This window comes from Anopheles darlingi, chromosome 2 (genome assembly GCF_943734745.1).
Source record: "Anopheles darlingi chromosome 2, idAnoDarlMG_H_01, whole genome shotgun sequence".
NCBI lineage: Eukaryota > Metazoa > Arthropoda > Insecta > Diptera > Culicidae > Anopheles > Anopheles darlingi.
In genome coordinates, this window is record NC_064874.1 from 41,354,049 (window position 1) to 41,369,402 (window position 15,354).

At 47.0% G+C, this 15,354-nt stretch overlaps 3 protein-coding genes across 3 annotated transcripts in view; 2 read left to right on the forward strand and 1 right to left on the reverse strand.

Annotated features, from left to right (window-relative positions):
* Positions 1–249: 249 nt before the first annotated feature.
* LOC125949313 (luciferin 4-monooxygenase-like) lies at positions 250–2,489 on the reverse strand. The gene is made up of 3 exons (XM_049676261.1): positions 2,138–2,489; positions 1,855–2,062; positions 250–1,784 (listed from the first exon to the last, which is right to left on the reverse strand). Exons 1-3 carry the CDS (start codon positions 2,264–2,266, stop codon positions 490–492), a joined length of 1,632 nt encoding a protein of 543 aa, XP_049532218.1. The 5' UTR covers positions 2,267–2,489; the 3' UTR covers positions 250–489.
* A 7,238-nt stretch (positions 2,490–9,727) lies between these two features.
* On the forward strand, positions 9,728–11,737 carry LOC125949315 (uncharacterized). Its single transcript, XM_049676263.1, has 2 exons — positions 9,728–9,987; positions 10,082–11,737. The coding sequence occupies exons 1-2, from the start codon at positions 9,859–9,861 to the stop codon at positions 11,576–11,578; spliced, it is 1,626 nt and encodes a 541-aa protein (XP_049532220.1). The 5' UTR covers positions 9,728–9,858; the 3' UTR covers positions 11,579–11,737.
* Positions 11,738–11,812: 75 nt separating this feature from the next.
* Positions 11,813–15,354, forward strand: part of LOC125959236 (uncharacterized) — a 4,965-nt gene continuing 1,423 nt past the window's right edge. The window contains exons 1-4 of the mRNA XM_049692049.1: positions 11,813–12,161; positions 12,229–13,745; positions 13,825–13,906; positions 14,882–15,344. Coding sequence (XP_049548006.1) covers positions 12,027–12,161; positions 12,229–13,745; positions 13,825–13,906; positions 14,882–15,344 — 2,197 coding nt within the window. The 5' untranslated portion in view covers positions 11,813–12,026. The remainder of the gene's footprint in view (positions 12,162–12,228; positions 13,746–13,824; positions 13,907–14,881; positions 15,345–15,354) is intronic.

The window sequence follows — 15,354 nt, forward strand, 5'->3', positions numbered from 1 at the left end:
ACTAATTGATACCACGAACCACATGCTTCCATTTAGCCACTAAACACTCTGTAAACAATGCTGATAGTCTTTTTAGGTTCTACTAATATCCACAACTCGAATTAGTCAAGCGGTAAAGTGATGAGTACAGAAACCTGTCAGTTGTCTCACTTGTCTTATATCCATTTGCACTTCGGTATTCACTGAACACTGAATATTTTAACAATCGACGCCTACCAGACGGAGAATTGCAACATACTTATACCAGATAATGATAAACCACCAGCAATCACACCTACCGAAACAAATGACTGAAACGTGTTAAACATACTTCCTACAATATGAGATACGAAAACGAACCCTTCAACTTTACTGCACAGACCCGTATTTCAGTGTATTAAAACCCACGATCTTTTCATTTCCTTATCCCCACAAAACAACAATCAACCTAAGCGCTAGTTGTGCTATTTGGTAGTACGCATTCTGGTAACGAGGCGCAAGTACGGTAACTCACAGCTTCGCCTTGACCACCTTCAGTGAATCTCTTAGCTCCCGGCGCAGTATCTTACCGCTGGCCGTTTTGGGAATCTGACTAACGAACCGTACGCCACCGTGCAATTGCTTCTGCTCCGAAACTTTGCCCGCTACGAACTCCTTCACCTCCCTTTCCGTCAGCTGCTCACCGTCCTCGATGACCACGAACGCCAACGGTAGCTCGCCGGCCCGCTCATCGGGCACACCTATCACCGCCGCATCGCTGATTTTCGGATGCTCGAGCAGTATCGCTTCCAGCTCGGCCGGCGGTACCTGAAAGCCCTTGTACTTGATCAGCTCCTTGATGCGATCCACGATAAAGAACTCCTGATCATCGTCATAGTACGCGATGTCCCCGGTATGCAGCCAACCGTCCTCATCGATGACCCGATCAAGCCCGACGTATCCCTTCATAATGAGCGAACCCTTAAAGCACAGCTCACCCCGTTGATTTGGTCCTAGTGCCCGGCCCGTCTCGGGATCGATTACCTTCACCCACTGACCCATCCGTACGCGGCCCACACTACCGGCCTTATTCTCGAACCCATCCTGCATCAGAACACCGAGCGTGGTTTCGCTCATACCGTAACCCTGCCTTATGAATGCCACACCGAGACGCTCCCGGACCTGCTCTTCGATCTCCTTGCTGAGTGGTGCCGCCCCGCAGAACAGTGTCATCAGTGTCGAGAGATCGTAATCGTCGACCATCGGGTGCTTCGCCAGGAACACCATCAGCGGCGGTACGAGCGTCATCAGATTCACCTTGTACCGCTCGATGCAGCTCAAGAAGAGATGCGGATCAAACCGAGGCATCACCACACACCGGCAGTTGTTCGTCACCATGTTCAATAGGCCGACGCCAGCAACGACATGAAACAGTGGAGTCACAGCCAGGGCTACCAGCTGATCCGGTAGGTCCAACATTTTGGCCGACTCCTTCGAGTGTGCGATCGAAGCGATGATACTCTGGTGCGTCAGCTCGACACCCTTCGGCAGACCGGTCGTACCGGAGGACAACACAATCAACGCCACATGCCGGCTCTTGTCCACTGCAGCCGGTTTATAGGTGTTCGCATCGATCGCTTCCGTTAGCAGCGTCGCGTAGGGCAGTACCTCCGGGTACGTCCTAGCGGCGGGATGTTCGCCACAAAGTATCACCCGAATGCCGGTCACCTGCAGCGCACGAAGAGCCCCCATAAGCTTCTCCAGCACGTCCGGAGAGATGAATATCGCCTTCGGTTTCGCTAAACTTATCGCATGTTTCAGCTCCCCTAGGCGAAAGTACAGCTCGTTATCGATAGGGCACGCTAGATAAGGAACGCCCTGGAGGCCTATACCTACCTTCAATGTAGGCCGGATTGAGCAGGGCCAGAGGGGCTCCAACAAAAATTGCACCGAACATAGCAACACAATACTCGAGGCTGTTTTGGCTGAGGATAGCCACGTTGTCCGTCTTTCCGATGCCCAGTCGGGTTAGTCCGGCAGCCAACCGGGCCGACTGATCCAGAATCTGGGCATAAGTCAGCTCTTCCAGAGACACCGGATCGATCTGTCAAATGATGGTGAATCAAAGCGTGAATTAGATGGGATGGATAGAACCGCTCGCTACACCGCACATCATTACCAATCCAATGTTGCCCGGACGTAGCTTCAGCTCATCCACTATCACCGATCCTAATGATTCGAAGTGATCGAGATCGGCTGGATCGGGCCCACCATACAGCACGTACTGGTCGTCCTCCTTGGTATGCATGATACCGGTAGAATGTTCCGCTCGATTCGATATCAGCTCAGACCCCAAAAAACACCTGCCCTTTGACCGGAACAGGCACAAAGGTTTCGTACGGCTAACTGACGGCGGCTAGCGTGCACACATCGAACCACTGACAATCGGCCAACGGCGATGCTGCTCACTCGGCGAAGCGTACGACGCGGAGAAACCGGTTTTCAGCCGTGGCCTTCACTCAGGTGTGCTGTTGTATATGCTCGCGCGACCGCTGCTGCGTGACTGGCCAGCCAAACGACGCGTAATCTGGTGCAAACGCCCGTCCAAACTCCAAGCCACTGCCGGTGTGTTTGTGTTTGTTGCATGATAACGTAGGGGAAACGAGTTTCGCCCGGCAATGGTTCGCAGATGCAGACACTACTGCGAAATGGCGCTTAAGGGGAATGGTGGCGTGTTGATTGCTAATATCGTGGCGTCAGGTAATTTTATGATTCATATTTCTTTCGATAAAAAAAATCATTCAATATCCTCATCTTGCGTGCGTATAAGTACAATTACGCTTGATAGATATTTTTTGTAATTTTCAGTTGCATCTCAAAACTATCAGTTACAGCAAAAAGCAATGGGTTGGAACGAGCATAATTACCGAGTGTTTTTTGTATAGGATAGCTATTTTCTAATCATGTCTAATCTAATAAAAGGCCCAATTACCTAAGGTACGAAACTCAAATTTCTTATCGCTTCTTCATTGCTAGCCAGCACTTACGACCTCGTGCAATGGTTATTTCAAGCAAATACAACACCCGCTATGGACCACATAGTTGCGATAAGCATAAAAATGAGCCTAAGCTTCTCAGATTCTACCAAATTTGTCTGCTGCCCTCTTGGTAATGTGTGATAGAACAACACGCGATTCATTCTGAAGAACCTCATCAAGGTAGATCGCCAATGCTGTTTCAGTCCTGCCTCGAAAATGATCCGTTGATACCTTACAAATCTTTCTACGAAAATAGGAGCTCCCAAAAAAGTAAAAAATGCCATATCGGCATAGATATAATCCATAAGAAACACAAACTGAGACTTTCCTGTCTCTGAATTCACGTTTGAAATATCAACATTTAAGATTTCTGCCTGTGCACCATTAAAAAAATATGCTGTGTTTTCGAAACTGTACAAGCTGTTAACTACTTCGTCCCCTAGCACAATTTTGTATTGCATTTGCACAATTGACCGATTTATTGATTTGTCATTCAATACTATCTTAATGTTGCGTCGCTGAAGATCACCGATCGTCCTTGGATCCGGTTCTGAGGGAGGATCGATCATGTACGTTATGAGTTTCGTTTCGTATGCACATTTCATCTGATAGAACAGCATGAGCAGTCCGACCGCCATGAACTTCTCCAACCGTCCGGATAAACGCAACTTCCGTTTCTCTAAACCAATTAGCGCGAACAGAAACAAATTATTTCTGATCGTTTTGGGAGCTAAGCAGGGCATCAAGTACGAAGCACACCAGATGATTGCGAGAACCAGCCATACGCTCCATTCGAATGGCTTTAACCAGATTTCTGTAAATGACAAGAGGCGACCGCAAGGAGCCAATATGAAATATTTCTCCATTTCGATGGTATGAACAACTTCCATCCTGTATTCGGTTAGGGTAAACCGATTCAGTAACAGAAAAGATCCATTGTGTCGCTTTATACAATCCTTGTAGATGTCTGATGGTTGACAGTTAAGCGTTTGGGATGAGAATGGGATTCCAAGACGTTCGAAGAACAGCTGAAACAATCTGGTATCTTCTCCCACCATTTTACCCATTTGTATAGTAAATGCATCGCTAACGTAAGCACCTTTCACTTCTGCCTCCACTAAAGTTGTTATCCGATCGTAGAGCAAATTATCGAAGCGGGGATATCCCTTGTGTCGTATCATCCGGAGAGGCATGTACATGAAGCTAAAAATTACATCCTCGTTCAACGCTATCATCACCACATTGAGAAGATGATAAGATGACCAAACATTTGCCATCAACTCTGCATATACTTCATTCGTTAGCCTGAAGATGAGCACTATCAGACAGACCGAGGGAATTCCGTTCAACCATGAACGGGCGACGGAAGCATTAATGTTATCCTCAATTTGATTGGCGAACACTATCGCCATGTTTGGAGCAGGATATGCGGAGCTGTACAATGCTCGCATATCTGCCTGAATGAGTACTACCTCCTCACTTTTGGATAACAGTTGCGTTAACGATCGACTAACCAACTCTGGTTCAGGCGCCTCACTGGTCTGTAGCAGCCAACAAATGAATGTCCCAAAGTGATGAACCTTTTGATAGTGTGTCAGGTTTGCCACATATTGTACAACTTCTTTCCTTCTGTGGCCGCCTTCCACACTAGATGAAGCGATTAACATCGCGATCAACCACACTATAGCTTTGAACGGCATGACTGAACATGTTCCACGCATTGTCTCCAGATATATAAAACAGAGATACAGCCTTTTGGTGATCAATTCAATCACTCCGATTCTATCCAGCAATCACCTAAATAGATATCAAGAATACTGTTTAATACACTTAGCCATGTTTCCCAGCAGTATTAATTGCATGTTGTGCCCTCAACCCCTTGTCATTATGGAATTGTTCGTGGAAACGAACATAAACTAAAATGTTATGTGTCAGTACATCCTGCAACATGAATCTGCAAAGTCCTCACGCTCTGTTACTTGCCTGTACTCTTCTAATAACTGCCGTTGCCTCGCACAGAGTGAATAGCATAGTGGAGAATGTGCATCGGGTAACGCAAAATCTTCAAAGTCACCGTACGGGACACATTGTCTGTTGGATTCTTCAGTTCACAAGCACGGATTCATTCATTAGTGAGGAGCAAAACAACATGGCCAGATCATCTTTCCAAAATCTAGTTAGCCTGCTGCAAGTGGATCATACAGTCAAGTATTCCACAGCCTACGCCGATCCTGATCTAGTATTCCTGTTGATTGACTGGAATGATCTAAACATAAGTGCATTTATCGTTGATCAATGGTTTATCAGTATTCCCCCAACTTGCAAAGTGATTGTACTGTACTCACACGAGAACGATGAAATCCTGTGGCGAATGCGTTCCTATTTTGCATTTCGAGATATAGTCAACGTTGCTTACATGCCAGTTAACAGGGATGGTGTATATACCTTTCAGACACGGCCTTTGCAGATTATACATTACAACACTTTTCCAGGTATCGAGACCGTATTTTATGATCGCCCTATCGAGGAAACTCATTTGCTTGGAGTCTATGTGGATGATTTTTACACATATCATTACGCAGATAATTTGTACGGTGAGGACATTAACTTGTTTGCTTTGTTTGCTAAAACACTCAACGCCGACCTCATTCTTCGCCGCGTGGTGTGCCCAGAAACAGTAAATATGCATCAGTGTATTGAAAAACAAAATCATTGGGATCTGCTTCTGAACCGATTTATGATGAGAACGTATATTATGAATTTAGTTGACACTATCGGCTTCGAACATATTGCAATTCTAGCACCAAAAGGCAGGATGCTCACAATATGGGAGATACTAACTAAACCGTTTATGCCTTCCGTATGGATCTTGTTGCTGGTATTTTGTGCCTTATATCAACTTCTTGAAAGATATCTATTGAAACACTTCAACAACAATCTACTTCTTGTGGCAGTGTTTGGATTTGCAAAGCAGCAGCTACATACATCACATCGTACCGAGAGGATAGCAGCAGTGGCATTGATCATACTGTTCTTTGTACTAAAGTGTGTCTACGAAACGAAAATCATATCGTTCATCACGGAACCACCGACAATACAAGACCCAAAGACATTTCATGATCTCGCCGATCAGAACATTACTATCTACTACCCACGCCATAAACTTCATCCATTGCTGAATAACGATAAACGCTTACAAGCGCTGCTTAAGGTGTATCCCGGACCACAGAACCTGCCCGACGAGCATGCAATTCTAGAAAATCGAATTACACTGCAGTTAGACTATATTCGTGCTGAAATATTGAATCCAAACAAGTGCTTAATATTACCGGAAACTCTGTACGATTTTCAATCCTTTTTTTTGTTTATCCCTAAACGGATCTTACAACAACGGTTTAAGGTGTTTCTGCGAAAAGTGTTCGAGTCCGGCATGCAACAGCATTGGAGAGATGAAATCACGGCCTTCTTTTCACGTCAAACGACTAGCCTTTACCACAAGCACAAACACTACCAAAATGCGCCGCATGTCATTACTTTAAAGCAGTTATGGCCTCTCATCCAAACGCTTCTGATTCAATGGGCAGTTGAGATTGGTGTGTTTCTTGCAGAGATTGTATACGCGCGATATTGATTAGCTTCAAAATAACATGGGAGATTAATATAATCTCAGAGTTTCTATTGTCTTAGTACATTATATTCTTCACGCGCAAAAGTCATATTGCATTTGTAGAGCATAGCCAAATACAAACGCTTAGTCATCGTCAATCCGCTAACAAACAGACTCTTACATACTGCTTTCTTGTGTACACCTCCGTATAAATCGGTTCTATTAAATATTCGTATAATACTTGTTAATATATCTAAACTAGCATGACCCGCGTGCGTCGCTACGCGTAGAAGATGAGGTTTTACTGAAATGTTCTATTTCTTTGAGTTTCTGCTTAGTGTGTTATAATTTTTGTTAATATTTGCCGATGATTCAACCTTGGTTACATGATCCATGGTTTTGAGCTTCATGGATTTGAATTTCATGGATTAATCAGCTACTATTACTAAACTATCATTGGCAGTTGATACTCGGCTGGCACGCTTCCCTTTTGCCTGCGAAGGAATCGGAAGCTTTGCTGCGCACCGACTAACGGAGACTGTTTGTTTTGTATGTAATCCCGTCGCCTTTAATTCCTCCTCGCTTTTGAGGGGCTATCGAGCTCAGGTTTATTGTAGTGGGTGCTAGGCCCTCGGAAAGGGGTCTCTTCGCTTTTGGGATACTATTGGTCTCGCAAAGAATTTGACGAAAAAGGCGTTTTCTAATCCCCTTTATTCGCAAGTCTCCTGCCCTTTTACACCCCCCGTCTGCCGGGGTCCTTCTAGGGAACACACGTAATGACTCATTTTTCCAATAACTTAGTTGAGCTCCTAACGTTACCACCTGGAGTTTGGACTCCGCGCAACAGCACTTATGATAATGCTTGCAAATAAACTATAGAATTCAACATGAATATGAATGTTCCGTGTTTTCATCGATACGGCTGGACATCGGTATCTGACTCGACGATTGAAAATATCTGGATTTTTCATATTGCACTCCATTTATCATTGTTCTTTGGGGAAAGTGCGGATTTTTTTACCTACTACTAAAAGTGCAATCGAGTATCGAGTATACATAATTTGTTGATCTTTGATGAAATTTCGAAAATTCGAATTGTGCATATTGCCCCAGTATGCTTAAACCGGTTTTAGCTAAGCCTTCTAGGATAAAATTCTCATCAATTAAATTAGTTCGCGCTGTCAACGCTCCCTGGCGCTCAGTATTGCAACTACTGTTCGGTGATTTAGTGGATTTTCAAAAAATCATTCAAAAATAACTGTTTGAGCTAGGGCTATGAAAATTTGAGAGTATTAGTTTTTTTGTATGAAAAATCTAAGAAAAATATCAAATCAAAGGTTAACAGAAAGTTACGGAAAATAATTTTTCTATTTTTTGAATAACTTAAGTAATGGGAATGAATTATAGTTTACATCCGATTCTGATACCTACAGAAGATACACACAAAGTTTGGTTTGAATCGGTTCAGCCGTTTCGGAGGAGTTTGGACACAAAAAAATGTGACACGAGATTTTTATATATATAGAAGACTAGCATGACCCAGCGTGCGTCGCTACGCTTAAAAGAGGATGGTTATTTGAAATTAGATGTTTTTTGAGTTGTTGCTTTGTGTGTGATGATTGTTGTTAATATTTGCTGAGGATTTTACATTGGTTACATGAACACCAACCATGGTTCTGAGCTTATTTTTGAATTTCATGGATTGGCCAGCGAGGAGAATTACTAAACTATCATCAGCATTTAATACTTGGCTGAAACGCTTCTGTTTTGTGCGCAAAGGATCGGCAGGGCTCGAGCTCTGATTTCTTTTCTTTGAGATTTGGGTGCTATGCCTTCGGAAGGGAGTCACCTCGTTTTTAGAAGACTTTTGGCGTCGCAAAGAATTTAACCGAAAAGAGGAATTTTCTGTTCAGATTGCCCTTTATTCGCAAATACCCTGCCCTTTTACACCCCGGATCGGCCGGTGTCCCTCTTCGGAACATACATCCCATAACGGCTCATTTCTCCCATAACTGTGTTGAGCTCCTAATGCTACCACCTGGAGTTAGGACCCCGCGCAAAAGCCCTCATGGAAATGTTAATGAGGTGTTAGTAATGTGTGTGTGCACATTTTGAATTTTTATACATATTTTTTTTATCTTTGATGAAATTTCGAAAATTCGAATTGTGCATATTGCCCCAGTATGCTTAAACCGGATTTAACTAAGCCTTCTTGATAAAATTCTCATCAATTAAATTAATTCGCGCTGTCAACGCTCCCTGGCGCTCAGTATTGCAACTACTATTCGGGGATTTAGTGGATTTTCAAAAAATCATTAAAAAATAACTGTTTGAGCTAGGGCTATGAAAATTTGAGAGTATTAGTTTTTTTGTATGAAAAATCTAAGAAAAATATCAAATCAAAGGTTAACAGAAAGTTACGGAAAATAATTTTTCTATTTTTTGAATAACTTAAGTAATGGAAATGAAATATAGTTTACATCCGATTCTGATACCTACAGAAGATACACACAAAGTTTGGTTCGAATCGATTCAGCCGTTTCGGAGGAGTTTGGACACAAAAAAATGTGACACGAGATTTTTATATATATAGATTAAGTTTTAAACTTTTACTTTCACTTTTTTAATCTCCACCACTCAGTACTTTGGCCCAACGTTTTTAAACATAAAAAAATGAAAATGTTTTTTAATGAAAATTTAATTAATTTAATAGCTTACTGCACACGGTGCACATATTATTGTAATGCTTAAATGGATTAAGACAACCTGAAATAATGTTTGTGAATCTGAATGTAATAAACAAAGAAGAACATTTAAACGTAGCGTCATGATTATGGATCCAATCTTAAGCAGCAGCATCAGCAGCCCTCTCAGAATGGGATGCAATTCATTGAACCCCCATTTTACATAATGTCAATGTTTTCTTTGTGTACCCTACATCTCCCCGTTCAAAGTACCAACCCTACAGCAAAAAAAACGAAAACAAGCAATGGCTCATTGCGGTAACTGCAACTAGTCCTCATTCCCAGATGAAACATTTCACCACGACCAACGAGCGCACGAGAATGGTTGTTTGGTGCACGAACACAATCAGCCCTATCTCGGCACTATCAGCGAACGAACGAATGTGAAACTCATCTCTTCGAGTCGCGCCGCGCCGTGCACTAACGGTACTGGCCGCTGGCACAGTTAATTTGCGCGACAGTGTGCCACAAGCAGCCAGTGCGCATCCATCGAGCTGGCAGTAACGACGGAATGGGCAATAACGACGAAAAGTACGTGTTTTACGGAGGTGACTTGGAGGAACCGATCGAGTCAGGTTGCAGATCACTCGGTGAGCTGTTCATCAAACGGCTGAAAGAGAATGGCGATGGTGTTGCATTTGTAAGTAAAACGACTCACTCCACGGTGGCAGACACTATTAACCGTCAGCTGCTCTCTCTCTCTCTTTCCTCGGCCCGCAAAACAATGCTAACAGACTGACGGTGTTACGGATGAGCGCTTTACCTACTCGGACATACTGGAGCGTTCGGTACGGCTTGCCAATCGGTTTCACCGGCTGGGCATCAAGCGGGACACGGTTGTAGCGGTCATGTGTGAGAACCGGATCGAACTGCCGATCATTACTTTTGCCACGACCTACCTTCGCGCCGTACCGCTCCTCCTGAACCCGGCCTACACGGCCACTGAGCTCTCGCACGTTCTGAAGCTCACACAACCACGAGCCATCTTTGCTTCACCGCTAGCCATGGGAACGCTCCAACCCCTACTGAAGACATTTCCCTCGATCAAGCTAACCGTGCTGCTGGGCGGAACCACACGACCGAACTCACACGTAACACTATTCCGCGAGCTGTTCGATCGGAACCGGGCTCAGTTCATCACCTTCACACCGCAACCGGTACGGTTGCGTGAACAGGTCGGCCTGATGGTGCTCTCCTCCGGTACGACCGGCCTACCGAAGGCCGTCCAATTGACGCATCACAACGTAATGTGCGTGCTGGCGTACATGCGCGAAGGTGCCCGCAACTTCCCGTTCGAGCAGATCGCGCTCGGATTGCTGCCGTTCTTTCACGTGTACGGCTACATGATGCTACTGCAGGCCCTGATCAACCAACGCCAGATCGTATCGCTACCCAAGTTCGAACCGACGCTCTTCCTGTCCACCATCCAGAAGTATCGCGTTACGTCGGCATCGCTCGCTCCACCGTTGATGGTTTTTCTGGCCAAGCATCCGCTGGTAGATCAGTACGATCTTAGCTCGCTGCTTCTGCTCGGTTGCGGTGCGGCTCCACTCAGCAAGGAGGTCGAACTGGCGGTACTGAAACGCCTTCCGAGCGTACTCATGATCCTCGTCGGGTATGGATTGAGTGAATCGTCGCTCGGTGTTATGACGCGCGTGTCCGATGTGCACGGAAGCGTTGGCAAGGTAAACAAGCTGAGCTGGGTGAAGGTGGTGGACGTAAAGACGGGCCGAACGCTCGGTCCGAACCAGATCGGTGAGATCTGCGTCAAGGGACCGCTCGTCATGAAGGGTTACCTAAAGAACGACACCGAAACACGGGCCATCATCGATCGTGACGGTTGGCTGCACAGCGGTGATACGGGTTACTTCGATGAGGAGGAAAACTTTTACATCGTTGACCGGATCAAGGATCTGATCAAGTACAAGGGCTTCCAGGTGGCACCGGCCGAAGTCGAAGCCGTGCTGCTGACAAACCCCAAGATCAAGGATTGTGCCGTCGTGGGACTACCGGATGCATCCGCCGGTCAGCTACCGATGGCATTCGTCGTACCGCAGCCCGGCACATCGCTCACGGAGTCCGACGTGCAGCAGTACGTCGCAGAGCGGCTGTCCAAGCAGAAGCAGCTGCACGGTGGTGTCCGGTTTGTGCACGAGATTCCCAAAACGGCCAGCGGTAAGATACTGCGCCGTGAGCTAACCACCAACCTGCTCGCCAAATCGAAGCTTTAAATCATTTCGTTTCGTTCCCCTGTTTTATCTGGATGAGACGATGTATTGTTGTTGGTTGGTTTTGGCTGGTCATTCTGATAAAACCACGCGTCATCGTGCTCGGAGGCACGGGAGGAAGTTAGCGTAAATAAATGTACCAGATAGAGAGAGAGAGAGAGAGAGAGAGAGAGAGAGAGAGAGAGAGAGAGAGAGAGAAAGGCAGAAATTTACTCGATTGTTTTATTGTGCGTTGCTGGTTGTGGCGGTGGTGGTGGTCTGATAAGAGGCGCGCTTCGTTACCGCCTAATCATTGCCGGTTGTTTATGCTGCCGAGCCGCCGGTTGTCTGATAACGGACCGAGAGGAAGGAAGAGACAGCGAGTGGTGTGCAGACAATTCGTTTGTCTCGCGCATGCAGATGATGCTGGTGCGCCAGCCGGTCATCAGTTCATTCTGCTCCACTGACCACGATGGAGGCTGGTGCGGCATCCGAGCGATTTGTGGTGTACGGAGGCGATCTACGCCATAGCATCGAAGATGGTTGTCGATCGTTCGGCGAACTGGTGATCAAGCGTTTGTACCGAAATGGCACAGAAGTGGGATTGGTAAGAGAAATCCCTCCACATCCTCTGGTCACTCGTGTTTCATCTTGGCTCCTACTTCCACCTAAAGGTCGATGGCGTTACGGGGCAGCAATGCTCGTACCACGAAATCCTGGAACTTTCCCTAAAGCTCGCGAACCGTTTCCACCGGCTCGGTCTAAAACGAGGTTCCGTCGTTGCGATCGCTAGCGAGAACAGTCTCCAATTCCCGATCGTAACCTTCGCGACGATCATGCTCGGTGGGACGATCCTGCCGCTCAATCCCTCCTACACGGCCGGCGAAATGGCGCATGTGCTGCAACTGACCAAACCATGGTCCATCTTTGCCTCCAGCAAACCGCTTGCCACCATTCGGGCCATGCGCGAACGCTTACCGTTCGTGAAGCTGTTGGTCGCGTTGGTCCCACAGCGAACGGAATGTCCGGCAGACGTGAAACTACCGACGTTGGACGAATTCTTCGATCGTAGCCCATTGCGCAGCTTGACCAGCTTTACGCCACAACCGGTACGGCTGAAGGAGCACGTCGCCATCATGGTGATGTCCTCCGGGACGACCGGACTACCGAAGGCCGTTCAACTGACGCACCATAACGTGATGACCGTGATAGCGTACCTAGCGGAGGACCCCCGCTACACCGAATTGCCGGTTCCGATCCGAGTGCTTGGGTTGCTACCTTTCTATCACGTGTTCGGATTCATGCTGTCACTGAACAGTTGCCTCAACCGGGTACCGATGGTTGTGCTGTCACACTACGAGCCGCGCCTTTTCCTACGCACCATCCAGGAGCATCGCATTACGATGGTCAGTCTCGTGCCACCGTTGATGGTCTTTCTGGCCAAGCATCCGCTGGTGGAGGAGTACGATCTTAGTTCGCTACACGCCGTACTTAGTGGTGCCGCTCCGTTGAGCAAGGAAATCGAAGATCTAGTCCGGGCGCGTCTCCCGAATGCGCGTACCGTCCGCACCGGTTACGGCATGAGCGAAACGTCGCTCGGTGTTATCTCGCGGGTTAATGATAAGGTTGGTTCCGTGGGTAAGGTACACAAGACGACGTACGTTAAGGTGATCGATCTGGATACGGGTGTGCCACTGGGCCCAGGCCAAACCGGTGAAATCTGCGTCAAGGGGCCGCTCGTCATGAAGGGTTACCTAAACAATGAGCAGGCCACGCGCGAAATGCTCGATGCCGACGGTTGGCTACGTACCGGTGACATTGGGTACTACGATGAGGAGCAAGACTTTTTCATCGTCGATCGGCTCAAGGATCTGATCAAGTACAAGGCGTTCCAGGTGCCACCGGCCGAACTGGAGGATGTGCTGCTCAGTCATCCGAAAGTGCGCGATGCAGCCGTCGTGGGACTGCCCGATGAAGCGGCCGGCGAGTTGACGGCTGCGTTCGTCGTGCTGCAACCGGATACCGAGCCGATCACGGAAGCGCAGCTCGGCCAGTACGTTGCTTCTAAGCTTTCGCCCCCCAAGTGGCTCCGCGGTGGTGTGTACTTTGTGCAGGAAATTCCCAAAACCGGCAGCGGTAAGCTATTGCGCCGTCAGCTGCGCCAAACATTGCAGAAACAGAAAGCGAAACTGTAGCCAGCCAGTGGCCCTGTGCGCAGGGTGGTTGAGGGTTGACGGTCTCGTGAACTGGTATTATTTCAAATTCGGTAGAGTTTCTGATGATCTAAACACCACCAATCCAATGCCGGTCCGATGCAAATTGACCAAATCGCTAAATCCTTCACCGGGAAATGTAAAATAAATGAAACATCCAATCCGGTGGTGTTCCGGTTTCAATGGCCCGTGGGCGCATCGGGTCCATCGTAAAGTGTCGAAATTGTGCGGAAGCTTGGAATGGACACCACACGCATCGTTCGTACCACAGGATCCAGCTACAGCATGGAACCAATTACACTAATTAACTGCTACCAAATCACACCATGCTCGACTTGGCTTGGTAGCCTAGTGAGAATTAAATGAAGCGATTCGGATAAAATTGAAAACTCTGCGAACTGCACTTCTTCTCAACGATCCCAGCAGCCCGTGCCTGCGTCACCATGTTAACCGATGTGTAGCGAGCGCTTGACTTGCAGCTCCGATGCTAAATACTCCTACTCCCCGACTTAATGCTTCACGGTTATCAGATCATCGTTTTAGTATTACGACAGATTGAGAGAGAGAGAGAGAGAGAGAGAAAAAGAGAACCTTTCAGTTAAATTAATTTCTCCTCAAAGCATTTTAATCACCGACCGCGTGACCAGAGTAACGATACTACCATAACCGCCATCTAATGACATTGCTGCTAGTCCACACCATTCTCGCACTCACACACACAGCTCTACAGGCTCTGGTTTTTCATTTCAAATGACACAGTTTTATCCGAATGTTGCCGAGGCTTCGAACATTATGAAGATTTTTAAATTTACATGCTAAAGTGGCGTTCCAGTTAACCGACTGAAACAGTTACGGAACACAATGTGGCCACGAGTCTGTTTGTAACACACACACACACACACCCCATTGAAGGGTTTCCGTGTTCCGTTCATGACATCCGAACAGGCATTAGCGTAAACTACGATGATGGTGCCGCAAATGGCCGCGATTTTGTGATGACAGCCCCCCTCCCTAACACAACGTAATAAAACTCACAAAAAAAGCCACAACAACCACTGATTATTACGTCTCCGGAGGGTCAATAGAATCTCTGACACGCACAAACAGCTGATAGTTGCCGATGACTTGCTTTATCTCATCTCAATGTCGGGACGAGATAACAAAGAAGACGAACGACGCAAGACGACATCGTCGGCACATCCGTACCGCATCCAACCAGTATTCCAGAAACAGTCCGTCTGACAGTATGGCTGACGAGAGCAACATCGTACGGGGTCCGCCAGCACCGGAAGACCTTACGCTCGGTACCCGATCGGTGGGGGAACTGTTTCTGAAGGTGTTCCGGCAATCGCCAGCCAGTGTGGCCATCATCGATGGAGTGACCGGTCGTGAGCACACGTACGGTGAGCTACTGGAGAAATCGCTTCATCTTGCCGCCTACCTTCACGATCACGGTGTCCGGACGGGCGATGTGGTAGCGATCGTGTCGGAGAACCGTGTCGAGTATCCAATTACGATCGTTGCCCTCTTTCTGGTCGGCGCCTCGGGCGCACTCTTCAATCCCGGCTATACATCACGTAAGTACGT

Bases quoted from the DNA above. Each gene is read 5' to 3' on its own strand.
- LOC125949315 (XM_049676263.1), top strand. From the start codon at position 9,859: ATGGGCAATAACGACGAAAAGTACGTGTTTTACGGAGGTGACTTGGAG. The intron at 9,988-10,081 runs GTAAGTAAAACG...CAATGCTAACAG, and splicing joins ATGGCGATGGTGTTGCATTT to ACTGACGGTGTTACGGATGA.
- LOC125949313 (XM_049676261.1), bottom strand. From the start codon at position 2,266: ATGCATACCAAGGAGGACGACCAGTACGTGCTGTATGGTGGGCCCGAT. The intron at 2,063-2,137 runs GTAATGATGTGC...ATCATTTGACAG, and splicing joins GTCCGGGCAACATTGGATTG to ATCGATCCGGTGTCTCTGGA. The intron at 1,785-1,854 runs GTAGGTATAGGC...ACTTTCGCCTAG, and splicing joins CAATCCGGCCTACATTGAAG to GGGAGCTGAAACATGCGATA.